The sequence below is a fragment of the Ursus americanus genome, chromosome 8 (assembly GCF_024610735.1).
Source record: "Ursus americanus isolate L20-20 chromosome 8, mUrsAme1.1.p, whole genome shotgun sequence".
In the NCBI taxonomy this organism is placed as follows: domain Eukaryota; kingdom Metazoa; phylum Chordata; class Mammalia; order Carnivora; family Ursidae; genus Ursus; species Ursus americanus.
In genome coordinates, this window is record NC_142134.1 from 80,037,680 (window position 1) to 80,064,688 (window position 27,009).

The 27,009-nt window shown below is 63.2% G+C and overlaps 2 protein-coding genes across 11 annotated transcripts in view; one reads left to right on the top strand and one right to left on the bottom strand.

The window, feature by feature from the left end:
- SORCS2 (sortilin related VPS10 domain containing receptor 2) overlaps positions 1-10,529 on the top strand; it is a 451,416-nt gene extending 440,887 nt beyond the window's left edge. For 3 of the 4 annotated variants that reach the window (XM_087864305.1, XM_087864307.1, XM_087864308.1), the window contains exons 24-27: positions 2,025-2,124; positions 2,727-2,829; positions 5,178-5,323; positions 7,995-10,529. In XM_087864305.1, the coding sequence (XP_087720431.1) occupies positions 2,025-2,124; positions 2,727-2,829; positions 5,178-5,323; positions 7,995-8,059 (414 nt within the window). In that variant the 3' untranslated portion in view covers positions 8,060-10,529. The remainder of the gene's footprint in view (positions 1-2,024; positions 2,125-2,726; positions 2,830-5,177; positions 5,324-7,994) is intronic. The other variant, XM_087864306.1, reaches the window with a different exon arrangement.
- Positions 10,530-20,003: 9,474 nt separating this feature from the next.
- Positions 20,004-27,009, bottom strand: part of AFAP1 (actin filament associated protein 1) — a 150,880-nt gene continuing 143,874 nt past the window's right edge. For all 7 annotated transcript variants that reach the window (XM_045777084.2, XM_045777082.2, XM_045777083.2 and 4 more), the window contains 2 exons: positions 25,778-25,939; positions 20,004-24,260 (listed from right to left, as the gene is read on the bottom strand). In XM_045777084.2, the coding sequence (XP_045633040.1) occupies positions 24,234-24,260; positions 25,778-25,939 (189 nt within the window). In that variant the 3' untranslated portion in view covers positions 20,004-24,233. The remainder of the gene's footprint in view (positions 24,261-25,777; positions 25,940-27,009) is intronic.

Sequence of the window (27,009 nt, forward strand, 5' to 3'; positions counted from 1 at the left end):
GCAGCTCGGCCCCGGGGCGCGGACGCGGGAACACTGTGGCTGTTTGTCCACACACATGTGCACACGGAGGGTCCCAGCAGCCCAGACGGCCACGCGCGCCTCGACAGGGGTGGGCGGACAAGATGCGTCCAGCGCACGACGGAATCTCACTGAGCCATAAGAGGAAGGGAGCTCTGACACCTGCTGCCATTTGGACGAACCCCGTGAACGGGATGCCGAGGAGGGAAGCCGATCACGGAGGCCACCTGCTGCAGGACCGCGTGGTTGGGCAATGTCCACAACAGGCCAATGCCCGGGCCGGGGGGCGGAGGTGGTTGCCAGGGGCGGGAGGGGCAGGACTGCCGGCGGGCATGGGGTTTCTGGAAGGAAGGATGAAAATGTTCTGGAAACGGTGGTGATAGTCGCACAGCCGCATGTGTACTGAACACCGTGGAATTGTGCACTGGACGGAAGTACATGTTATCTCCAGAGAAGACGAGTCAGCAGCTCCGCTGGCCCCGGACCAGTCGTGAGACACGCCCACGGAGGCCGTCTGGAACACGGACCGGCGCCGAGGGGGTGCAGCACAGGCTCGCGGCACCCCGGGGCTGGGTGGTCGCGTCTCGTTCTACAGGCGAGAGAAGTGAGGCTCTGGGGGGGGGGTGCATCAGGAAGGACGGAGACAACACGGAGCCCCACGGTCTCTCTGGCTGTGGCCCCACCATGCCGGGGCTGCCTACTGGTCAACACGTGACTGTCTGGATCTGACGCCCGGCACTTCCCAGAGGGCATCTGTATCCGCACCTGGGGGCACCCAGGCCCGCCGAGCCCCCAGCCCCTGCCCATGCAGCATCTCTGGGTGTGGGATGGCAGAGGCTGGAGAGTGACCATACCCATTTCTCAGACGGGGAGCTGACCGCAGAGGCTCGGCACAGCTTGGGGAAGGCACGGTGGGGCTCGGGGACCTCCCTCGCTCTTGCCCCCCGAGTCGGCGAGCAGATGAGCTAATTCTGCAGTAGTCAGGTGTGGGTGCCTAAGAGAGATTTGGAAGGAGGCAGAGGAGGGACAGAGGGGCGCCCCCACCCCCGTTGTCCTGAACGCTGAGAGTAAGCCGCGGGCCCGAGGTTGGTGAAAACTCACAGGGGCTTGTCCTGGCCGCGGACAGCGCGGCAGCCACCCAGCCCCTGCTGGGCACGGGGCGCAGGGCTAGAGGCATCGCACGACCTGGAAACAGAGAGCTCTGGGTGCCGTGCCTTCTCCAGGCCACAGAGAGCGGCACACAGCCATGTGCCTTCCTGACCCTTCAAATCCTTGTCGTTGTCCCCGTCCCTGATGCGGACCCCTCATTCCCAGGGAACGCCAGGTGCTAAAACGCTGTGCGTGGAGCCTGCGTTTGGCCCCCGGGAATGTCCCACCCAAGGTACCTGGGGGGGGGGCCTCCGGGACCGCCATCCCTCTGGAGGCCCCCTTCCCCAACGCCTCTACACGTGCCTGTGCGGAGGCATGACCCCTGAGCACCCACAAGGGCCAGTCGGTTCCCTTCTGAGCACCAGGAAAGCGCCCCCTCGTGAAACGGCGAGCCAGCCCCATCTCCCACCCCATGCTCCGGCCACATCACCTGATGGGATGGCTCTCCCTCACGTGTGGGGTCACTCTCTTGCCTGCATCACCTGTCCTGTCCCCATCTCATTCTCTTCTTGGTCTTCCTCCTATGAGATGCCTTCCCTGACCACTGGCCTGAGGGCCTCCTGGAGCACCCCTGGGTTCCCCAGCTTCACGACACTCTGTGGTCCCGACCAAAACAAGAGCTCTGAGGTCCTGGCTGGGCCGCCTTTGTGCCCCATTGTAGGTTCTCGGTGAAAGCTGGCTGGTGGGGCTGGTGGGCAAGTATTACATGTTACAGATGAGGAGACTGAGGCCCGAGGAGCCCGAGTGCCCCCCCCAACCCCTTGGTCCTGGAGACTCAGAGCAGACATCTGCCCAGCTCCCTGCTCCCTCCGGTGGGTTCCAGAAGACCCTCCTCACTCTCCCCCTCCTGCTTTCAGAGACTCACGGCCATCCAGCAGGTGCTGAAGGCTCAGAAGATCAGCTTCCTTCTGCGGGGCGGGGTCCGGGTCCTGGTGGCCATGCGGGACACGGACACAGGTGAGGGGCCAGGCGCTTCCCCCGCCTGGCCCGGGCTCCCCCTGCAGGGTGGGGTGGGCGAGCATCCCGGCCTCACAGGTGACACCATTACTGGGGGCGCTGGGGGCCGAGGGCTCCTCCTGACTGGGTGGTCGCCCCCAGTGACGACCGGGTCAGACCCGAGGGCCTCGCTCTCTGTGCAGGCAGCATGGAGCCCCAGCTTTCACTTACGCAGACATTCGGGGTCTCGATGACCTTGGCCCCCCGCCCCCACTGTGGGACTGTCCTCTCCTGTCACACGTGCGACCTTTCCTGGCTTGGGCAAGAATGTTTGCAGAAGCCGAGGCACTTCCCTCCGCTCTGGAGAGACCTGGTGCCCATGGGGACACGTGGCAGCCTCGCCGCACGCCCGCGGGAGTGTGCACAGAGGCATTCTGTCCACCTTCCAGAAGGCAGCCCCGGGGCCCACGTGTACGCAGTGGGAGTCCAGGGGACCCAGGGGCTGGGGTTCCCCCCAGACTTGCCCGGGCCGCTCAGCCACCCCAGAGAACCGGCCTGACACCCTCTGTCCGAGGAGCCCGGGCCGGGGGCGCCCTGCCCACCACCAGCTGCTCGGCTTGCAGGTTCGCAGAGGCTGGGAGGCGCCGGTGGCTACTGGGCAGTGGCGGTCCTCTTGGTCATCGGACTCTTCGCGGTGGGCGCATTCATCCTCTACAAGTTCAAAAGGCAAGGCCGCCTGGCGGGCTGGGTGCGAGGTCGGGCCTTGGGCGGCGGCCGCAGGGGGCGGGCGCTCGTGCAGCCCCGCTCTGGCTTCTGAACGGCCCAGCCCTGGCGGGCGGGGGGGACACAGCTGCTCACCACCCCCGAGTGTCTTCCAACCCCAGCTTCCCCTCTGCCAGCGTCCCAGCCTCATCTCCCTCAGCTCCACCCCGCCTTGGAGGGAGGCCCTCCGAAAGTGGGATTTGTCACGGCCAGGAGGTGGCATCTGACGCCAGGATTTCTGGTGCTGAGGCCAAGGCCCGTCCCAACCCTGAGAGTGTCAGGTTCAAGCCGCGGGACTGTAACGGCAGGTGCCGGCTCTGCTGCTGCCTTCCGGCCGGGCAGAGGAGCTCCCTTGCTGGCCAGGCCCCTTCCGGGCCCCCCGAGCAGCCGGGTCTTCAGAAGGATGAAAGATGCACTTGGCCCTTCGAGAGTCCGCCCCCACGGCCTCTCTGGGTCACGTCTGCATGGGCCAGGAGTGCTGCCGACTTGATTGTCACTGACGCAGGGAGTCCCCGTGATCTCCATTTATTTGAAGAGTCTGCTCTCCTGTTCCTGATGTGCGTGGTGCCGGCCGCAGCCCCGCCATCCGCACGGGTATCGGGCTGAGCCCCACGCACCGGGCAGCCCCCCCTCCACCCCCCAGTGAAGGGGCGTCCCTGCTGGCCACCCCACTCCCTTATTGCTCCACACTGTTCCAGCGCTCAGGTTCCCTCAGAGACAGGCCACGGGGGTGTGGCCTTGCCAGGTGGGACTTGTGTCAGAGCCTGGGTTTTCTGCACTGTGGAATGGGCACGTGGGTTCTCCAGGGGGTGTTAAGGGCAAGCATCCGGCCAGCCCCTCCCCCTACCGTGCAAGTGTGTGTGGGAGCCTGGTGTCCTGTGTATTTGCAGACATTCAACAAAAAAGGAGAGGTTCCCAGCCGTATGTGCCCCGTCAGGGTCTCTGTCCCAGGGTGCCATTTACCGAGGGCAGGGCCCCATCCAGACGGCGGGAGGGCCCAGCACAGCGCCCGGGCCCGGCTCCTGCCCTGCCGCCCAGCTCTGCAGCTTCCCTTCCCCGGGCCTCAGCTTCCTCATCTGTAATAGGGGCTAAGAAGGAAGGAGGGGTTGGGAAAAGGGAAGGAGGAAAAGAACAGAAGGAGAGGGAGGAGGAGGATGGGGAGGATGCTGAGTGGGCCCAGAAGGTGCCCCGAGCAGGGGTGAGGGTGTGTGTGCTGGTCTGCTTGGCACAGTGAGTGTTGTTAGTGAACGATCGTGCTCCCTCGGCGGGAGGGGTCGCCATGGAAACAGTGGTGCAGTTAAAGGGGCGAGCGTTCACCCCCAGAGTGCCGGCTCACACAGCAGACGGGTGCCGGGTCGCAGAGAAATGTCCCGCTGGTCCCGAGGCTCTAGGGTCTGACGTGGCCTGTGGGGCCCCGGGAGCTGGCTCAGGGTTCGGTGGTGTGGCCGTCCGCGTGGGCTGGGCTCGGCTGCCGTAACAAACAGCCCGAGGGTCTCCGAGGCTCACAGCCACCAAAGGCTGACTTCTCACTCATGCTGTCCCCTGGAGCCAGCAGGGGCTAGCCTCTCATCAGCCCTCGGGGGCAGGGCCTTTCTGGGGTGCAGGGGCCACAGCAGAGGGACGTGAGTTCTGGGAGGAATGAGTTGTCCTGTAAGGGTTCCAGCCTGGAGATGACACGTGTCCCGTTGGGTCGCCCTCAGCGGTCTGCCCCCTGCGCTCCTGTGGGACTGGCCGGGCCTGGTGAGCGGCGTCGGAGGAATCCTGCTCCTTCTCGGGAACCGTGGGCTCTTTCCGGTTGCAGACTAACTAGGCATTGGATGTGAAGGAGCCTGGCCCGGGGACCCCGAGCCCAGTCCCAGCGTAGGCAGAGGGGGCTATGCCCACGGTCTCCTCTCCCTCTGGTCCTGGAGGGACAGGAGTTTGAGACCGCACAGCCCCAGGACCTGGGTGGGACTCAGCAAGGTCCTCTCAGAGCCAGGTGGGCGTCGCATTTGCCATGGGAATGCGTGTCCCACCCACCCCGTCAGTGCCCAGCACACTGCTCTCCCATAGATGCTGGATGACAGGGGACTAAGAGACAGTAAAACACCCCTTCCTGCAATATGACCTCCTCCCTGGGGGAGCCAGACAATGCGCACCTGTGCACCGGGGCCGAGGGAAACCCAGGGCTGCGGGAGCTCACAGGAGGGAGGGCTTCCTGGAGGAGGTGATGGGGCAGGAGAGGAGATCCAGGAGCACTGTCTGCACCACGCACAGGAGTGGTCTGGGGCCAGCGGCCCGGGCAGCACCCTGAGCCCCACCTCGGCCCACAGGAAACGCCCCGGGAGGACGGTGTACGCCCAGATGCACAATGAGAAGGAGCAGGAAATGACGAGCCCCGTGAGCCACGGCCAGGGCGTCCAGAGCACCATCCAGGGTGAGGGGTTTATAGATGATGATCTCGACTCGCAGACTCTAGGTAACGCCCGCCCCGAAAACCCCCTCCCCACCCTCCCACGGGCCCCGCCGGCCGCCCCGGGCCAGCTAAGTGCACAGGACCCAGGCCCGGGCGGACGGTGGCGGTGTGTCCCCTCCATCTGACGAGGGCACGACCGGAGCTTAAATCGGGGCCTGGGGACATGGGGCACCACGTCCAGCCCCCTGGGGAAGCTGACTGTTCTCAGGATGTGGGCACTCTCTCCCCAGTGCCCTCAGCGCCCCCAGCCGTCCTGGTCACTGGACGTGACGATTTGTGAGCACGCGGGCACTGCCCCTTACCGCTGACACAGTGCTCTGTGGTCTCACCGCGCGGCCCCACGCTTCTCCCTGGGGCTTCCTAGCTCAGCCTGGGCCGTTGACTCAGCGGTCAGCTGTGCCCTCCACAGGGGCTGTCCCCGTGAACGCCTGCCGTGGTCTCTCCATGTGGCCTGGGCTCCCGCACAGTGTGGCGGCCACGTCCTCAGAGCACCTAGAGAGCCAGCCAACAGGTGGCAGCCACATCACCCTTCATGACCGTCACCCCTGTCCCTTGCGTCTTGCTCTGTCGGTTGAGGCAACCGCAGGGTCTGTCCATCTTCGAGGAGGGGCACGGTCTCCACCCTCCATGGGGAGAGCCTGGAGCCACACTGTCTGAGGGGCATGACACGTCCCCAGAGGGGAAACTGAGGCTCCAGGAGCCGCCAGGACCTCCAAGGTCTCTTGGAGCCTGAGCTGCCGGGGCCGTGGCCCTGCTCAGCTTCGGGGGGTGAGCATCTCATGGGTCGTGCCACGTCAGCAAGGTGGGAGGCGGGCTCCTTTCCAGAGGTGAGGACACCAGGGTGCGGGGAGATGAGCTGCCTGGACCCGAGGTCGCCCAGCTGGTGGGGCGGTGCTGGCACTGGGACCCCCAAGCCCACACGCTCCATTTGACCCTCCCAGTTCCCGCCTGTGCCCCGTCTCTTGGCGACCAGTCCCCACCTCTCCAAGGCCAGCAGCCAGAGCCTAGGCACTGTGAGAGTCAGTACTGGGAGTCCCACATCAGTACTGAGAGTACTGTGCCTCCTGTGTCAGTACTGTGTCCTCCTGCTCGCTGTGTCGGGCATGACCTCCGATCAGACTCCACACTTGGTCAGTGGTTGGAGGCGAAGCTCAGAGATGTGAAGTCGTTCACCCCGGGCGGCACAGCCCCCAGGTGGCTGAGCTTGAACCCAAACCCAGGCCTGCCAGACCCCGAAGCCTGTGTCCTTCCCTTTTCCCTCGGATGGCCGGGGAGAGGACCCCCACCCTTTCTCCAGCCCCCAGCCTCGGGGGTGGTCCCTGACTCTTGGCACAATGGCCCGTCGTCTCCCACACCTGCCAGCCCCGCCGTGTTCCCTGGGGGCGGTGTGTCTGCCCCTTCCGGGGACATGGCGACAGCTCTGCCGTCCTGAGCCCCGGCTCCATGCTGGGCCCTGGGTGGAGGGGTTGCCGTGAGCCATTCGCCAGATGAGAAGTCTGGGGTTCAGAGTGGACCCTCACCCCGCCCAAGTCACTTAGCTGGTAAGAGCCGGATTCAAGCCCAGCTCTGCGGCTCCAAATCCTGTCCCCCCACCCCGCCCGGCACTGCAGCCCTCAGGCTCGCGGTGCAAGCCCTGTGAACCCCCAAAGGTCCCCTCCACCAGTCTCTCCCCTGCTTGGGGCTCCACACTGCCCCCCACATCGTCGCCCTGTCCCCACCTTCACGCAGGTGGTGTCACAACCGCACGACCAGCCGCAGAGGCTCTGACGGCCCCAGGGCTTCCCCAGCTCAGATGGAGGGTGAGGGTGTCCCAGGGAGACCCGAGCTCTGCTCTCCAGCCTGTGGCACCTGTTTGCTGCCACGCTCCTGAACACCAATAAGAGCATAACAGTAACAGGTTATTTTAATCGAGCACTTAGTATGCGCCAGGTGCATTCCCCATGTAATCCCCACGTGGTCCCTGAAGGGCAGCACCGTGACGCCCACGTTCCAGATGGCAAAACCAAGGCCACAAGGAGATGGACCTTGATGAGGGTCTCACCCAGCAGGTCGGGCTCTCGAGCCCCTCACCCCGCAGCCTGGCAGGTGCCACAGAACCACGGGCCGCTATCTCCCGGTGCCCGTGGGGTGGCGGGAGGCAGCGCTGGCGGGCGTCACTCCAGGCCAGCCCCCTCCCCTCTCCCAGCCGTCCAGGCCTCTGTCCCCTGGCCTCCTGCTGCAGCCTGCACTCTGCCCCCACCCCCAGCTACGGCCTGCGTTTCTGATGTCACCGAGACCCTTCTGTCTCCTGCCGCTCGGGCCTCCCCACGCCGTGCCCTGCCGCACGCACTGCCAGGGGGGGCCGCAGCCCCTCCCACAGCCCCTCCCCCAGCCCCTCCCGCCACCCCGGCCACCCCGGCGCAGGTCAGTGGGTGCGGCAGCGCCTGGTGGCTGGCCTTGGCCTCACCTCCAGCGGCCCGCCGGGTCCACTGCTTGCGACGGCACCGGGAGAACCCACCCGCCACGCACCCAGGAGATGGAGACGCCCACCACACCGCGCTTGGGCACCACCTGCTCGGCGGAAGGAACCGCAGGATGCCCCCCGACGTTGGCTCCTGGCGCTGCGGAGGCCACCCTGTCCCCGGCCCCTCTGTGGCGGGGGGCGTGCTCACGGGCGGGCGTGTCTGTCTCCTAGGGAACCACTCCGGCGTGGTCCTGAGTATCAACTCCCGGGAGATGCACAGTTACCTGGTGAGCTGATGGCCCCGAAGCCCGCGCCCGGGACACTCTCCTCCGCGCCGTCGCATCCCTGGAGGGCACCGGTGCTGGACCCGCGGCCCTCAGAGACCTGCGGAAGTGGCACCTCCTCCAGCCGTCCCCACGCACGGTGACAGACGTCCCCTCTCTCAGCTCATGCCCGCTAGCCCACGAGACGCACGGGGTGGGGGCTGTGGCCCCTCCCCTGACCCCCTGGACACCAGGCCCACGGCGCCACCCGCCGCCCCACCCCAGCTCTGGGCACGTCTGTGCCCCGGCCCCCCGGGTGGCTGTCCCGGCTGCTCGCACCCCGTCGCCCCAGCCCCGGCCCCCCTGGAGACGGGGAGGTGAGCCTGCCCGGGCTGCCCGTCACTGCACCGTGGGCCCTGTCCCCGCATCTGGGCGCTGGAGTCCTGCTTTCTTCCTCATCACCCCCAGGAGGGCGGCTCCTACCCACATGGCCTCCTCCTTCGGGCCTTCCGGAATCCGGACAGCCTCTGCCCCAGGCCCCACCCCTGCCCCAGGCCCTCCCAACACAGCCCTCTGTGCCTCCCGCTGCCCGCTTTTCAACCCGCAGATGATGTAAATACCTCCCTAGGCAGCTGTTGGCGTTTTGGGGGGTTTGCTCCCCTTTCTAGTCTCACGTCAGGGCACTAGCCCTCCACTTTGCTTTCTCAGAGCCCTGTTCTCGGGAACCTTTCTCGAGTGCCTGGCACTGGTCCTCTGCCTCTCCTGGCTCCGTTCCTTCCCTGGGGCCCAGAGGGGCCCGCGCTCTCCCAGCTTTGCCCCCCACACCCCCCCCCGGGGCCCTCGCACCCCAGGGATCCAGTGTCTGCAGGTCTACACGCAGGCAGCGCGCTCCCTGGGCTCCCCACCCACCTGCCGGGGTCTTCTCCAGCAGGCATGGTGGGACCCCAACACTCCCCCAGGTGCGCCAAGGGTCCTATGCTTCCTAGTAGTTTGAGGAACCTGGGTAGGAACCCAGGGACTGGCCAAGGTTTCGGATGGCAGACGGGAAGGGCCACCCAGGAAGGGCCCCATTCTGAAGATGGAGAAACCGAGGCCCAGAGAGGGGGTGGACTTTCCCCAAGCCACACAGCAAGACCGTAGCAGAGGTGCCCCAGGGACCAGCCCTCTGCCCTCCCTGGTGCAGCGATTCTGCTCACTCCCAGATGCCTAGAACCAGGGACGCTAGCCTCAGTCTACACATGTGAATATAGCGGGGTGGGGGGGGGGATGTTCACCTTTTGCCTTGAAACCAGAAGTCAGTATTCCCCTCCCTCCCTCCCCCCACCCCTCTGCCTCTCCCTGCCCCTCTCCCCTCCTTGCCCTCCCTCTACCCCTCTGCCTCTCCCCTCCCAGGCAGGGCTCTCCCTGGCCCAGTCTTTCCCTAGGAGATGGGGGCACCAGAGCCCGGGCTAGGCGCTCCCTGGCTGATGGTGGGTCCGGAATGAAGCCTAGCAGGGTATTAACCCACATCCCCTAGAAGAGGACCACAGCCCGCAGGGAGGGACCCCCAGGACGCAGCCTCACCCCCACAACAGCCCCCGCACGCAGGAGCCCCCCAATCTGTGTGTGTCACAAATAGGGACTCTGAGACCATGGGAAGGAAGGGGTCATGGCCCGTCACATGCCAGGGGGAGGAGGCCATTTGCTCACCAGCTGGGGCTCCTGGGCCCCACTCCAGAGATCGCCCTCTAAGTTGTTCTCAAGACTGTCCTTGGGGAAGGCCTGGGGCCCGAGGACCCAGGGACATGTTGCTGGTGTGGTCGGTGTGGGAAGAGGCCGGGATTCTCCTGAGCTTTGCCACCATGTCTCTCCAGCCCGTTTGCAGTCTCCAAGGACAACTTAGGGAGCCCTGTGTCCTGCCGCCTGCCCCCACCCAGCCTGCCCCGTGAGCATCAGACACACAGGGTCAGACACCTGTCAGCACCATCCAGGTCCAAGGTCAAGGTCAGCATGGAGTCCCCTAGACACAGTCCCCCACCCCCAGCTCACCAGTGCCTGCGGGTGACAACCCTTTGACCTTCCTTGACCACTCGACTTCATTCTCTCTGCTGTTTGGGTAGGGTTATTGTTGGTGGGGTTTTTTTTCTCCCTTAGTTATTTGTGTTTTTCTTGTATTTTATTATTTCTGTTAAGACTGTTTTGAGTGTGTGGACCTAAGAGCCCAGGAACCAGGTGGCCTCTGACATAACCTGATACTTGTCCGTCCCCATAACCATCTAGACCAACGTGTGGGTCTGTGGGCGCTCTGGGTGCACACCGGAGCTTCTGCACGTTCCCCGGCAGCGGTGCCCAGGCTCCGGGGCCGCGGCGCGGTCTGCGCTGGGCAGCTGGCGCAAAGCCACTGGACCGGCCACGCCCGTCCTTGGTGTATGCACATAACAAAGATGCGGAAATTCTCTTATTTTTCCTTTTTAAAAACCAATAAACCATTTGTGATGCTTTTAACAAAGATTAAATGAATATAATCAGCTTTACCTTATTGCGAAGCCGCTTTCCACGTTTACCTAAACACACACACACGGGCCCCTAGAGCTGCGGTCCCAGGGACGCGGGAGAGGGACCGGGGCCGCTCCTGACGCTGGGGGCAGGTGGCAGTGACGTTAGCCTTCTCCGTCCCCGGCTCGGAGACGTGTCACCTGTCAAGCAACAACACTCCTGTCAGCTCTCCAAGTCCTTAACGCACAGGCCGGCGCAGCTCCTGCTCTCAGGGCCAGCGGAAGGGCCCGGAAGCGTCAGCCCATTTGCTGGATGGGGCGCAGAGCCCTGGGGGTGGAGGGCCAGGGGATGGACAGCCCCACATAGCGCACCCCGGGGCCAACGGTCTCTCGATCTCCAAAGCACCATACGGCCCATCTTTGATGAGCCAGGGGCCGGACTCCCCCACCCTGGCCAAGGCTCTGGCCTCGAAACTGCACCTCCCTGGCCATGGGGGCTGGGCGTCCACCGCTGCCCGGGGACTTCGGCTACGAGCGCGCGTCAAGAAAACCCTTCGTTCCCGCTCTCGTCCGTGTCAGAGACCTGGAAACGAGCCCCAGCGCACCGTGCAGTCGCGTGCACGTTCCCCGCGTGGCCGGCAGGAGCGAGGTCGACGCGGGGTCGTGGGGGGCAGAGCACGAGGGCCAGTGGGGCTCCGACCCCCCGACGCTCATGATACAGACGGCTTTGCCCTGGAGCAGGTGCCGCAAACCTCGCAAGCTCGAGCTCTCAGAGGCGGGGCTCCTCCCCACATGATGGCGATGCCACGGTTCCGTGGTTCTGTTTCTAGCCTTGGGTCTGGGCTCCTGCGCGTCAGGGGAGGGTGCTTGGCAGCCCCCAGGTGTGGTCAGATGCACCGCCTTTGCACACAGGGGGCCACAAGGGTCAAGACAGAGCCGAGCGCACACCGCAGCCCCGTCTGAGCACAGACAGGACAAACCCCAGAAATGACCAAGCACCCTGTCCCCGCCACACAGAGCGAGGGCCGCTTCCTATCCCTCCTCGCCTGAGGCCTCGCCGCGGCCCATGCGACAATTGTGCCTCTGAGCCGCCCCCAACTCCGCGGTGCGTGCCCTCCGGTGCCGCCCGGAGGACTGCCCTAATCCGTCCGGTCCCGGCATGGCCCTGGGGTCAGGTGACCTGCTCGGCCGCCCTGCCTGAGGAGGCATCCCCGCCCCCGGAGCTCAGGTCCCAGGTCGCTGCCGGCTTCTGTGCTGGGGGAGGGGCCCTGGCAGCTGCACCCCCGCCCCTGCGTGTCCAGACGGTGTTAGACGTGCAGCCGCCCCACGGGCCTCAGGTGGCTGGGATGACCGCCAAGCGTTGCCGGTTCCCACAGGCTGGCGGGGACGGCCCGATCCCGATGACTGCCCGCACAGCCTCCAGCTGTCCTGGGCCGTGGCCCATGGGCTTCCCGGGGGCCCGCCGCCCGCGAGGCTTGGTGGTGTTTGCAGCCCAGTGAGCTCCGACTTGCCAGTTGCAGGCGCTAAGGAGGCTGGCCCAGGCGTTTCTGGAATGCTTGCCCGGAGCCCGCTGGCACCCGTGTAGCATCGTAATTGGATTGTTAATCACAGACAGTTCCCGGGCTCGGCAGCCGGGCTCCACACTCATTCTAGAACGTGCCCTGGCTCGGTGCTGGGAAAACAGGATCGTTCGTGCCGTTTGCAGCTTCCGTGATTACGGCGCAAATGTTCAGCGGTGTGGACGATCCCACGGTCTCCTGGCTGAGGAGGTGGCGGAGGGGCTGCGCCTGCAGCACACACAGATGACAGGCCCTCGTCATCTGCCCTGTGCCACGTGCAGTGCCACCACAGCTCTGCAAACCCCGCAGCCAGCACGCCCACAGAACAGGTGCCCTGCCCCTGTCCCATGGCCCAGGGCCACACGGTGCACAGAAACCACGTCAGTGAACGTCCCTGAGTGTCGCTAGCCCCCTCCCTGCCCCCGTGACTGCTGAGCTCCCACCGGAGAGACTGCCACAGAGTGGAGGTGGGGGGCTGCTCCGGGGGCTGTGGAGAGGGTGAGCAGGTGAGGGTGGAGCACGGCCAGCGGAACTGGCCAGACGTAGGTCCACGTGCGGGACGTGCCTACCAGGAACGGGCCGAGGACATCATGGAAGGCAAGGAAGTAGACAGTGTCCATGGTAACGTTTCTAGAATTTTCCTGGGACTCAGCAGAGAACTGGGACAGTGGCTGTGTGGGAGCAAGGTTGGGGGCAGCTTCCTGATGAAGTGTGGCTGGGAATGCGCGAGGAGAGGAGGGGAGACGGAGGGCATGCCCCAGAGCCAGTCCCTGGGGTGAGCAGTGGGCCTGCGCCGGGCGGGAACGGGAGGACACAGCAGCGCCTGGGTCGGAAGCATCTCTCCAACTGCTGTGTGTTCTCAGGGAAGTAACAAGCGAAGCAGAGAAGGGGGCCAGGGAAACAGAAGGTGTGGAAGTGTCCTTCAGGAGTGTGAGGAAGATAGTGCAAGGACTAGCAGTGACGAGGCTCCGCTGGGGATTTGAGTCCCAGAGTTATACAGAGAGCGTCTGGTGTGGCTCCGTGGCTCCCGGCCACAGTCCACTGCTCAGGAGCAGCGGCACATCATTGTCCTCAGGTCACAGAATGGCTGCAGTAGCTCCAGACTTAGCATCTTCATCTCATAAAGTCTGGAAGCCCTGCTCAGATCCCAAGGCCATCCCAGAAGAAATCCTTATAGTTCACTGTCTTCGTCTTGACTCACACGCTCCCACACTCTTGCCCTAAGCCAGAGGCAGGGCCACTGCCCCTACACCGGGGACAGCGAGCAACACCAGCTGGCTGATGATGATGCAGAAGTAAGTGCTCGTCCTGCAGTCTTCGCATCGGCGCGTGGGATCGGGCACCCCGCGTCCATTCTGGGGGTGCATACGTGGCGACGGCTTGATTTATCTGGCCTCTAGGAAAGCGGTGACGGGGGGCCGGGACTCCGGTCATGACCCAGAAAACGCGGGGTGTGGAGGGAGCACGCCTCACTCAAGGATCAGGAAGTGGAAGGAGAGGTGGCCACAGCACCGCGGGGCCGGGCCGACGACCCCACCGGCCGAGGCAGCGGGAAGGGTGCCCTGTGGATTCACAGCAAAGGCAGATTTTCCCGGATGCGTGTGTAAAGGAAGCCAGAGGAAATTTTAGAAACCGCACTCTTTGTGCCTTAATGTCACATCCGAGAAAATACTCCCTGTTTGAAACGAGACGGCAGACGTGTGCAGGCCGAGCAGAAAGGGGGTCGCTGTGGCAAGACTGCAAGCCAGGTGCAAACCCATGAGCAGGATTTATGTCTGCGCTGAAGACGGCGGAGATTTTCAGGGCGGCCTCCCTGCTGCGGGAGCCCCTGCTTCCCTCCGTGGAACCCCTCCCACGCGGATGGCCCAGAGCGGCTCCGTCTCCCTGATCCGGCCTAACGCAGTGCTCGGGATCTGGCACATTCAAGTCGTGGCGACGCTCCTGGAGGAGCCTCTGCTTTCTGCTCAGGGGCCCGATCAGGCCGCGGCGGATGCTCTGTGACGCACACTGGCCTCCCTGCAGACAGAGAGTGGACGGTGTACTGGCCGAGGGGACACCCGGGCAGGGGCGCTGCCGTCCCACCAGGTGGGAGCGCACGCTGGCGGATGCTCCGCTGGCAGGTAGAGAATGGAAGGACGCTTGGCGGGTCGTGGGCACCCCAGGCGCTGGGGGCGGTGCCCGCTCCCAGAAGCCACGGAGCCTGGACGAGCCGCTGCAGGCGCCCCCTCCTCCCCAGGCCCACGCCCTACCTGCCATTCCCAGGAGAGCAAAGAAGGGATGCCGGTGTGATTGCAGTCTTGCGCCCTGCGTCCTCCAGGTCCGCGTGGGGGCACATGGCACCAATGTCTGCAGTTCTTGCAGCGGTGGGAGATGGCCATTGTCCACAATCTGAATAAGGAGGGGACTTCTCAGGGGGCCCTTCCTCCCACGGTGACCACTGGTGCTAGAGACCAAGGAGGGTTGGTTCTTCGGTTGCTAAGGACGGCTTCCACCGATGTTCAGAACCGAGGGAGGCTTTGCGGGGTGGGCTCAGTGATACACCAGACCTCAGTGACATGGGCTGGGGCCAGACCTCCACCAACCCCCACACACTCTGCCTGGGCCGGTGGCCTCGCTGGCACTGGGGTCCCCGGGAATCTGCCCCGGGTGAGAGCCGTGTCTGCGAACGCCCCAGAGCAAGGTTTCCCTCTGCCTAGCGCTCGTCTGTGCTGTAAGTACCACTACGGTAGTGACGCGGGCACCCTGGCCCCCGCGACCGCCAGATCTGGAGTGTGCTTGCTTTGTGGGGCAGAGTCGTGACTTCAGTGGGCGGTCCACCTAGTTAGTCCTGGGGATGCCGAGATCAGCTAGTTAGCCCCCATGATCACTGCTGAAACTGCACTTCCCACCCCCCGCACCAGGCCCATGTGTCTCTGGAAGGTTCCAGCTGCCCTCCAGACTCTGCTGCTCGGGGTCCCACATCCCCATGGAATTCAGGGACCCAGGCTCTGTGGTGACAGCCCTATTCTCAGCTCCGACCTGCAGAAAGCAGCACTCCACGTTTATCCAGAATGCTCCCTGGACCAACAACCCTCTTCTGCGTCGCTGGTGAAGGGAGCGTCCCCTGGACGCCCTGGGTTCGAGATGATGGGGTAGGAGGAGTCACCCACCTAAGTCCTAGCTCAGGTTTTTCCCTGCGGAGCATGGTTCCACGGTCCTAGCACGCCGCAACCAGAGGGCGGCGTCATTCCTGACGGCTCCCACAGTCTCTGGTTGCACGTGTATTAGCGGGGTTGCCTGCTTCAAGTCCATCCCCAGCACCCTGTGGCTGCAGCGAGTTCTTACCGCGTGGTCCTCGTGTGTCTGCAAAGTCCCCCACACAGTGGGTGTCCAACAAATATGTCCAAATGGAGAAATGAATGAAGGATAGTTGAGCAAACGGGGTGTCCATCCTGCAGAGGAGACGCCCCACAGCGAGGGGGGTTTCAGCTCCATTGATGCCCCACGGGGACGGCAGGGGAACGTGTGGACCAGCGGCCTGCCCTTGGTGCGCACCAGGCCGATGTTGAAAAGCCCGGGGCGAGTGTGGCGGTCATTGTCACGTTGGCGGTGGTGTTGGCGTTGCTGTTGTCACACTCGTGCCTCTGAACGGCTTCTCCAGGTGGCAAAGCGGCAGAGCCAAGCAGCCCGGGGCTCCCAGCCTCGAGAAACATGGAATGTGTTTAAAACCAACTCTAACAGAGCAGAAAGGCACAAGGGCGTCGGGGTTCCCGCTCTTCCTGGCGGATGCTTCCAGGAGGAGGGGGCAAAAGGCAGGTGCATATCGCGTGTGTCAGCAGCACACCAGGGCAGGGCACGCAATCCCCGGATCGTCATGGGGATGTGGATTCTTAGTTGATGAGAAAGCCAGGGGACAAACGGGAGGCACGGCAGCAGCGAGGCACATTTCCTCGTCCTTCCTGCCAGTGGTGACCGACCTGTCTTATGGCAGCTTGCGGAGGGCTCCGGGACAGGGCGGGCTGGAGGAGGGAGCCCGGTGCGGGGTGCTGGGGCAGAAGGCGGTAACCCCCAGGCGGGCGGGCAGGCGGCTGGGCGTGAGGCACTGCCGGTCAGGCTCTTTCTAGGGTTCCATTGACGGCGGTGGTCACTGGGGTTGGCCCTCCCCCTGGCGCCGCTCCTTGTGGGGGATGAGGAGGCCAAAGGTCGCATAGGGAAAAAGGAGTCACGTGCCCACCAGCATAAATGGGAACCAGACAGTTTCTCAGAAGACCCCGATTTGTGATGCTCGGGAACATTCCTGGAATGTCTGGATTGGCTTGACCGACGTGGACAGGTGCAGATGGAGGAGTAGGAGGAAGAAAGCTGAGCCGGCTGCCGGCCTGCTGCTCCCGCTCCGTGTGCCCTCTCCGCCTCCCGCTCTCCGCACCACTGCCCGGGCCCCGGGCGCCCTGGCCGCCCCTCGCTGCCTTCCCTGGCTAGCGACCCACGGCTGCTCCGGTTCCCAAGTGACTTCGCTGGGTCCCATGGCATGCAGCTCACACAGGGCAGCCCCGGGGCTGGGGTCCCCGGCCCGTGGGTGGGGGCGAGGGCCGCGTGGGGAAGGCCCATCGCCAGGGGCGTGCAGGCCAGGAGGGGCTGGCGCGAGGCTGGACGCTGGCGTGGCTGTGCCTGCCTCCCGTGGCCACTTCTGCACGGGGGCCTCAGGGCTTGGAAACCTGCAGAGAAGCTCATGCCGCTTCCCTGCCTGGACCCTTCCGGGGGCTCCCAGTGCCCAGCAGAGCGACCTGAGGAGGTGCTCTGGAGAGTTTGTGAAACGAAAACTATCTTTAGGATCACGTCGGCGGCTGGAACCGTCATGCCAGGTGCTGTGCTTGCTGGCCCAGCCCACCGTCCGTGGCAGGTCAGCCGCCCGGAGGTACGGGACCCCCAGTGCCACTGCGGCTCGGTCCCTGTGGGTGGGAGACGCACAGCGACGTCGCACTCTGGGCATCAGACTCCCGCATCCTTTGCGGCAGCCGCGGCAGCCTGCCCTTTGCCGAGCGCTGCTCCCCCGTCCAGGGAGGCGGCAGTCTGGGCCCCTTCTCCCCGAGCCTCGCCTTCCCCATCTGAAGCTCAAGGGAAGCCGGTCATCGTGGTGGGGGAGCCACCCTCGTGGCCCCCGGGGTGGTGGGGGAGGGGCCCGGGAGGCCCCCAGGCTGGGGGGGGGGCGCGGACGCCATGTTGCACCTGCCAGGGCCCGAGCGTGCCCGCGGTTTACATGCCTCAGCCCACGGACTTCTCAGAGTGGGCCAGCGGGAGGGGCGCTCCTCGCCTACTCCGTGGGGGAGGGAAAGCAGAGCACATGCCACAATTCCAACTGGAGACCGGCCGACTTCGGAGTCCCTGCCCTTGGCATAGTACTGGGGTGTCTTAGAATGTAGGTTTTATTGTGATTCAGAATAGAGGGTCCAGCAGATCAGGGGAGGGCTGCCACAGATCAGCCAAGTGTGTCGTACTCACAGTTCTCAGGAGGACGGCCGTGCCACACCACCTGTGGGCCACGTGGGGGGAGGGGGCAGGGATGGGAAAGCATGACCCGAAGCCTTTATTGCAGGTTCATGGGAAGGAGCAGGTGGGCAGCGCAAACAGGCCGGGGATTGGCTAGTGTGAGAATTTCAGCGGGCTCTGGGCCAGAGGGGCTGACCCGGGCCGTCTGGCACCTCGCCCTGCGGGGATTAGGGAAGGGGTGGTGGCCCAGAGCGTGGGGCCCCACTCTGGAGGTGGTTGGGGGGTGCGCTCCAGTGCAGTTGGTCCGCACATGCAGACATGCTTGTGGGAGAGCCCTCAGCATCTCTGGGAACTGGCCGGCCCTGGGAGGGCAGTCTGTCTGTCCAGGGGTGAGGCTGGCCACCCCTGTGGATAGCTCTGGGACAGACCAGCCCTCTCGGGGGTCAGGACCTGCTGGAACCAGCTCCCCGGGTCAAGAGGTGAGCGTACCGGACCCACTGGGTCAGCCTTCCTCCGTGTTTCCCACCCCTCTTCTTGACTAACTGGTCTCTTTGTATGAAAAGATAACCATTTTTAACAGCATCATAAGATTGGTGAAGCTTCCATCATAAAATTTCTGGATCACACACATCAGCGAATGTTTTCCCTGCTTCCCATCAAGGAAGCTCCTGATTTATGCTGGGGAGGCTTTGTGTCGCCTGCCCCCAGCACCGTAACATACACGATGAATAGCCCCGAGTCAACCCTGTGGTTTTAAAAAGCAAAGCCAGGAGCTCCGGCGTCTTCCAGCTAAGTTTGAAAAGAAATCAAAGACTCACGTCCCGTTCCTTCGGCAGCCCACCAGGACGTGACCGGTGTCCTGGCCCCAGGAAGGCGCATCAGCTAACACAGGCTTAATAAACCTCCCCAGGGGGGCGCCTGGGTGGCACAGCGGTTAAGCGTCTGCCTTCGGCTCAGGGCATGATCCCAGCGTTATAGGATCGAGCCCCGCATCAGGCTCCTCCGCTATGAGCCTGCTTCTTCCTCTCCCATTCCCCCTGCTTGTGTTCCCTCTCTCGCTGGCTGTCTCTATCTGTTAAATAAATAAATAAAATCTTTAAAAAAAAAAAAAAAAAAAAAACCTCCCCGGGAGATGGAGCGCCCTCATCGAACAGCTGCGGTTGGGGCCAGGAAGACTCTGCCCCTGGCTTCTGTGCCCCTAAGTGCACGGGGTGTGCTAAGACCCTCTCTTCCTCTAAGACGGATGGAGAAGGCCCCTGCCTCCTGCTGGCAGTGAAAGGGGCCCTTCACCATCTGTGATGTCTCCAGCATCCCCCCACACCACAGGGAGACGGAATTCGGGGTGAAGAGGTCCCCCGGGGCCATCTGGCCCTAGACCCTGGAAGCTGGGTCTGGGTGGGCACTTGGTCACCTGGACATCCCTGGGTCCCCCACAGACACACGTGGGCTGGACGCCAGCTCACAGCTTCCCTGGGATCAGACCGGGCCTTTCCTGCTCGTTGGCCAGGGCGTCCTGCAGACTCTGGTCCAGCGGTCCCACACCGATCTTCCCACCCACGCAGCACTCGCCATCGGCCGCTCCCCTGCATGTTCCCTCTGACGCCATGCCAGCCCCGATGCTCGGGCCGAACCCCGCCTGTGCGAGCTCCTTTGGCCGGGCTGGGCCCAGGAGAGCTCAGTAGGCTTCATCGGTCGGCTCAGACTGGGCGTGCGCACCTGCGGGCGGCATTTCTGCCTCTCTAGCACCCGCAAGCGTGGATGCACGGGCCTGCCACGGCTGTCACTCTGACCCATTCTGGTCCCGGTCGGCAGCGGTCTTCCCCAAACCAGAGCTCGGCCATCCCACCCACACAAGGAGCCTCAGACGCAGGCATTCCGGTCTGACTCCAGACACTCGTCCAGACCCACCTTCCACCTCCAACCTGCCCCTGCCCCCCCGCCACGGGTGTTCTGGCAGCACACGGCGGCAGCCCTCGCCCTCCCTCTGCACCCCTCTGCTTCTACCTGCTGCCCCCATGCAACGTCTTTCCCTTGCCCCGCTCCCTGCTGAACTCCTGTTCAAACACCATGACCTAGCTCCGGTACCCCACTCCTGCACACCCCGCCCACCCGTCCTGAGGGTGGCTGCATCTTCCCCCGACTGTGGACGTCTCCATGCAGGCCTGTGCCCCCGGGGGCACCGAGCTGGCTGTTCAAGTGACGGACTCCGGAGCGAGCCCCGTCTGATTCGCTCTTGCCTCCAGCACCTGGCCCGGAGCCTGGCCCTCAGCAGGTGCATGAACGTTTCTTAAATTGACTGTTCGGGTCTGAGGACTAACAGCTGAGAGAAGAGCCATGCTCAGAGAGACAACGCGCGGCCCCCACCTTCGCCCTCACCCGCTCCTTCTTACCCTCCCCTCCCTCCTGGCAGGGGACCGTCAACAACGTGCCCCATTCAGCAGAAAGTAAGGCCGGAGGGAGCAAGACACGGAGCCCGGCTGGAAGCACACAGCTTTATTGATAACACAGAAACGAGGCACGCCGGAGGGCGCCAGTCCGCGGGCTACACCGTGTGAAACAGAAGAAAAATCAGTTAGTAAAGCAGAAAATTCAGGTGAGGTGCCTATAACATGGAGCAAATGGCCTGAAAACTGGTATTTCTGTTGGAAATTTCCTTTAATAAAAGTTTTTTATGAATTAAATACATTGAGAAACACAGTGAAAATATATTTACAGTCCTTTAAAACGGGCACTGCCAACATATTTAATTAAAAAAAATCTTTGCGGTTTCTTGTTTCTTTCAAAGAGAATTTTAAATATGACTTTAGTTTTTAAAAAATACAGTAAGGAAATAATTACAATCTTAATATGAAAACATTTTACAACTTAGAGCCATGGTCAATGAATGCTAAATACCTATAATTTAAAAGTTGGTGTTAAAATTTAAAGTCACTGTTTCTTGTTAGAAAACCAAATACTAAGATTATCTTATTAAAAACACCTTTGGTCCCTAAGAATCATGATCTGGTGCTCCCGTGTCAAAAACGCCACAACCAGGAACACCTGGGGACACCTGCCCGCGGCGGGGAGGGGCCTGTGCCGGAGGGAGGCAGCCCACACCCCTCAGGGAACAGGGGCCACAGGAAGCCTGGGAGCCAGCACAGCGGGGCCTTCGCAGAGACGAGCTGCCTGCAGGGGGCGCTTGTGGGAGAGGCTGCGCCCACCGCGGGGCACGGGGTACAGTTTACCTTCGTGTATTCACAGTATCAACCCAGCCCGTCATGGGGATAGTGATGAGCCAGTGACAACAGGAACAAAATAAGAGTAAGAATTACTCTCTTTAAAACAATGCCATAGATTTGAAAAATTTCTTGTTAAAAAATTATTTTAGAAAAAACAAGACGAGGAAGGCAACAGTTTAACATCTGAGTGATGCCCCTTGCTGAGCCAGGGGCGGTGGGGACGGTGGCCGTCCCGGGAGAGGCCGCCCAGAAGGCACGTGAGGGCTGGCTTCGGGGGTCTTGGCTGGCGCCAGGGACCCCACTCTGGGCACCCCCCCCGCTGCCCACCCTCGGGAGGTCCCGTCACGACTGGGCGAGCAAACCCAGAGCACCGCCTGCTGTGAGGCCTGTCCCCTCCCGCGAGCGTGCCGGCAGCCCCCTGACTCACGCCTGTCCCCGTGCAAACCTGCACACACGTCCCGATCGTTGCCTCCGTGAAAACGGGGCTGATTCTCCTTCCTGGGGGTGGCCCTCGGGGCTGAGCGCACACACTGTTTGAAACGGACTTCGCAGAAGGTGGCCCATCTCCAACCTGAGTGGTCTGGGGTTTCTGGAACTCGGACAGTTGAAGTGAATGAGGAGGACGATTAGGTTTGGTAACACCAAGGTGTGCGAAAAGGGGGAGAGGATGGGTTTACGCCACGGCATTTGCATGGTCACCCAGGGAAGACTCTGGAAAGATCCATGTCCATCTGGGCCCTTCCGCAGACCCACACTGGTTACCAGGTGGTGGAACCAACCAGAAGCCCAGTGAGGGCGGGGCTGGCTGCTCTGACGCCCACCTCCCACCCCCTACTGACTCAAGAGGGGAAACGTGATTGCTTCCACCTGTCCCGTGCCACAGGTGACAAAGCAAGCCCGTCACCATCACTTTGTTTCTGTGTGAGAGGTTGGTGAGTGACTCTAAAACACGATAAACACTCAACGCTGAGGAGATTTTGAAGGTTGCTGACACCTGACCGAAACAGCCGGAGCAGAGCCCCAAGGCTGACGGTGGGGCTGCAGGTGGAAGGGAAGCGGCCGCGACCCGCAGACGTGGCCCCATGTGCGCGGCCACCACGCTCCTCCACTTTGGGTCAGGATCCTGTCACAGTCTGGCCAGCGCTCGGCGAACAGGGGACACCTCAAAGGGAATGGGATGTCTACCGGTGGGGTGAGCCCCCCCGGGCCAGCCTGCTCCGCGCCTCAGCCTGCGGCCACTGGGCGGGGCTTGGGGACGGCCGTAAAATGACATCGCTGCCCGAACCCGACGTCTCGTGTGTCTAATATGTACAGATATAAATTAAAAACTATCGAACATATACAAATAAATAACTTATTTGGAAGCAAATCCTTTCACCTAACTTTCTGATCAAATCTAGACACCGAGGGGAACACACATCACAGGGGCCCCCAGGTGGCAGCCTCGCCCTCCACGCAACCCGCTGCCCACAGCTCGCGGACCCAGCGGGATCCGCCCCAGCCCGCCAGCCTCTTTAAAGGGCTGATGCTGATGAAGGCGAATGTGAAACCAGGTTGTTTAGACACGGAACGCGTACGCCAGGAGTCCGAGGACCAGGGTCCAAATCCCAGAGCTGGCGGGCCGTGTCCTTGGGCAAACGCACGGGGTCAGGGTCCCCGTGCTGCCTGGGGTCTCCCTGGCCGTGCGGGGCCACAGTCAGGGCCATGGGCTGCTCACGTTTTCCCTCCTAACGGTCGGAACCTGACAGCTGCTTGGGCCAAGGTAGCTGTCAAGCAGGGTGGCCCAAGTGCCTTACTTTGAGAAACCCTATTTGACCAGAAGGCAGCAAAGGTCTATGGTGGATCAAACCTTTTCCTTTTACAGAAAATCAGCTTCGTAGAGTGCGAGGCTGCCCAGCTTCCCACGCAGACAGACAACAGGACAGGGCTCCTCCCGACAGCACTGGGAAGATGGGCCCGGAGGCTTTGGGGGGCACCCCCCTCGATTTCCTGGAGGTGCTAACGTGGGAGGGGGGCCTGCGTCTCTGCCGGGCTCACTCCCGTCCCCGCTCCCCGTTGGAAACTGTCTCCTGCCTGGGAAGCTGCTCGCCCGCTCTACACCCCAAATCGTACACGGCCACATGGGGCCCAGGGACGCTGGCGTTGGTCTGACTTCAAGCCTGAGGACGGCCTGCAGGAGAGTGGCTGAGCCCAGGAGGGGCTCTGGGGGCGTGCCGGGGGGAAGAACAGAGACCGTTTCTTGCCTTCTATCCCTCTAGTTGGTAGGGAAGACGTTCTGGATGAAAGGCTTGCCCCACTGGGCTCCTGCATCTCAGCAGGGAGCGCTCCCCCACGGTGTGACTTGTGCCCCGAATGTGTCTGCAGAGGGATCCTGGCGTGACCAACTCTCCTGTCGTCAGCGGCTGCACCTCCCCACAGCCGAGGATGCCTGAGAGGCCCCTCTGGGGGCCCAGCAGAGTTAGGCGGTTCTCAGAAATGCCACACGGGTGCAGAGACCCGGCCCCCTGGCCTGCGGGCCTGGGCGCAGCCCTGGTTCACCTGCTCTTCCGGCCTGGGTGTGCCGGCAGGGGTGGGGGGAGGGGCTGGAAGTGCTCATCCTGCTTAGGATGCTACGTTCTAAGGCCGAGAGGCTTCCAGAACCTGCTTCCCTCTCAAGGGATGGGCCCATCCTGTGACTGGAAGTCCCACCGTCATCCGGTGAGGCCGCCCGTGCTCTGTAGTGCGGGTCACCTGCAGGCTCTGGGGGACACTCTCAGGGTCGGGGACACTGGGGGAAGGGGAGGTGGGGACACACGATAGTGAAGCAGCAGAGACACCCTGCTGCCTTTCAAAAGCAGTACAAATAATTCATAAAATATGATACAGACTCTGGAAACTCTTGGAGCTAAGTGCAACACGCGATAAAAAGAAATTTTTAAAAAGTTTAAAAAGAATGGCAGCTTTTCATGTCATGGTTTTTGACAAAAGCATTTGTCCAGAGAAAAGACAGTTAAAAGGTAACAGACGCTTCACAGCACGGGGTTCTCACGCGCCCGCCTCTAGTGACGAGGGGGACGGGCACGAGGGGAGGGGACACCGAGACACAGGAGGGCGTGCCATTCGAGACCCCCGTCCCCTCGGCAGACTGCGGGGTGGTCCCAGGGCCCACGCGCTGCGCTCCCCTTTGAGGGGCCTCCGGCGGGGCGCTGGCAGGTCACCTGCAGTCCGGGCGCGGGGGACACCGGGGAAAGCACTCGCTGAGCTCGGTAAAAAGACGCAGCTTCTCACCTGCCGTGGGACTCCTCTACCTCCCTTCTACTCCTCGGCAGGGAGAGGTGGAAACCGAAGGGTTACAAGTGACTTTCGTGAGAGGGGACAAGTACAGTAGCAAGAGAACGCGCGGGCGAGTCTGGGCGCTGGCGGCGGGGTCAGCCACACACCCGGGCGTCCAGCGGCGGCCGCATGGGCGGAGCGTCCTGCGGTGGCGGCGGGGCGTCCTGCCGTCCCTCTACGTCCCGTTCTTCAGCTCCCATTCCTACATGTGGCGAGAGGAAGGGCACAGGTCAAAGCGGCAAGGCACCAGGAGACAGGGCTGCACCGTGGACGCTGGCCGCCTACGGTGTGGAAACCGGTACAGCGGCCGCTCACAAGTTCGGGAATCGCTGTTTGAGGCGCGAATCAGATCAACGAGGGGACGGCTGTTCCAGAGCCGAGAGGCCAAGCCCCACCCCTGCCCCCAGCCGTGAGCCCCTGGTCACTGTTCTCAGGAGTCGCTTCCTGAGGCTGCGGGCACAGTTTCTGGACCTGTGAGCGCGGACGGCTAGGTCCCCCTGGGAGTGTGGCCGGCCTCGGTGTCGCCGTGCATGAACCTGCCAAGACCGGGCGCCCCGCGTTTATCAGAGCAGTGGCAGCAGCTGCAGTCCCCACGCCGGGGCCACCGAGCACCCTCAGGACACCCAGCTCGTGAAGGGGCTGCAGCGGCTCAGTCGTAGATCCGACGTGACAGTGAAGAGACCAAATAAGTGAGGCGCTTTCCCCGCACTTCTCACCTGCAAACAGGGGGCTGCACTAGACAGCTCCGTCCTAAGACCCCTTGGGCAATACGCGCCCCCTTAACGTGCGCTAACAGGTACAGACCCAGAATGCCCCACACCTGCTAAGCAAGAAACAGAAACACGCGGCCGCCCTTCCTTCCCCAGACTCGGCAATACTCCCGGGCTTCGAACGCTGCCAGGGAGGCCACGAGGTCTCAGACGTGTCTGCAGCCACGGCCACCAGGGCCGCCCCGCGAGCACGCCAGGGCCCCGGGGGGGGGGGGTGCCGCTCGCCTTCCTCCCCGACACAGGCCTGCCTCTCCGAAAAGCACAGACTTCTAGCCAGTTTGGACCAGGTTCTGAAGGGGCCCGGGAACCAAGGTCCTGACAGTACTGCAGGGCCCAGCGGCAGCGGAGGGAGGCCGCCCGCCTCCATTCCCATCAGAGCAAATTACATTCATCTGAAGGATTAACGTAATTATTCCAAGTATGACTTTTCTGTAGGACACACCTGCAGTTGGCACCGTCAAGAACCGCGTGCTCTGATACCCTACAAGTGGTTTCTAAGTTTTCTGAGCGTTCAGTTCAGCATCAAAGCTTGTCAGGGCCGATCCCACGGGGAGACCAGAGACTGCAGCGGGCCCGGGGGTTTAGCATGTGCCGCGGACACCACCGACAAGGCGGCGGGGGGGGGGGGGGGGGGTTGGGGGGGCGGGGCGGCAAGTGCTGGAGGAGAGTCTAGGCCTGGACTCTGTGTGAAGAACCCCTGGGGTCACCTGGTCCAGTCTGCACTGCAGCAAGGAGAACGCAGGCATGCCCAGAGCCACTGCTGGTCCTGCCACCAGCTGGGACGTGCCTGGCAGTGAGGTTCTGGGCTTTCTGCCTTTGCAAAGGAGGCCCCTGAAGGAGGCTGGGACAGTGGGGACTCGGGGGACAGGACATGGATTCTCCCCCGTCCCTCCCACGGCGGCTGGCACGCCTCGGGGCAGGTGTCCCCACTGCGGGAGGGCAAGCTCACCTTGGCCTTCCGTAGCACGTGCCCCCGGCAGGGGGAGCCGCCCGCCGGCTGGCTCTTCCTCAGCACGGCCGCGCTGTTCACCGGCACGGGGCCCTCGGCATCGCTGGTCTCACAGCTGGACATGGGTGAGCTCTCCAGAGTCCGATGCCTAAAAACTGGAGACTGTCAATGCAGACAGAAGACCCCGCGTGAGGTGAGGCCTCCAGACCCGCAGCACGTCCCAGCGGGTGACTGCTTGTTTTAAAGACACACGGGTTTGGGAAACAGGCAAGAACGGTAACCATGACCCCATGGGGTCAGCACCGGCTTTAGGACCACCTTCTACTCATCCGTGGCCGACGGGCCGGCTGGGGGCGCTGGGAGGCAGGCAGGGGCCCCGCCCTGTCCCCCTGCACCGTCTGCGCACTGCCTGCAAAGAGCTCTATGTCAGTCACAGGGCCCGTGGCCGGCGGCAGCGTGGACCCAGCCCCGCCCGATGATCCTGGGGCTCCCAACTGTCTACAGCACACACGGTCCACAAAGGCCAAAGGAAGGTGTTTTCTGAAGACAACATGGAGTGAAAAGCGCCCCCCCCACCCCAGGAAGGTGCAGGCCGCTCAGGGAAGAGCGCTGGCAGGGAGCCGGGCCTGCCCGGATGTGGCCCCAGGACCACACTCCCCCCGGTCACTGACGCGCAGCGTGTGACCCGGAGACGCTGGTCGGGTCGTACAGCACGCTGTTGAGCAGAACGATAAGGTGGGTCACTTAGGGTCCCCACTGGGTGCTGCTGACCCCACACACCAGGCGGCCAGCTTTACCCGTGTTCTGGTTTATGGGGAAATGCTTTTAAAAGCCATGCTGTCTGGGAGGGAGTGGGGGCGGGAGTGGCTGGCAGAAAGGAGAGACATCATCCTCCCTTTCGGGCAGAGGCCACACTGGGTCTGCGAGGCAGCCCGTGACGCTCCTCTGGGACATCCGTCCGATGACACACGTTCTGGGGATGAGGTCTAGGCAGGAAGTGCAGGGAGCTGCCAATCCCAGCGCAGATGATGGCAACGCAAGTGCCAGGAGAGGAAGCCACCAGGCCCCACGGTCCGGGTGGGGAGGTTCCAATAGACCCGTCCTGAGCCTTTGGAAGGACAAGCTTGGCTATTTGAGCCAAAAGAGAGAAAACCTGACAAGTGGGGGCCAAGATGGGGACCCCTGGGGGATACAGAGTCACCACTGGAAAGAGGGGACCCCTGGGGGGTGAT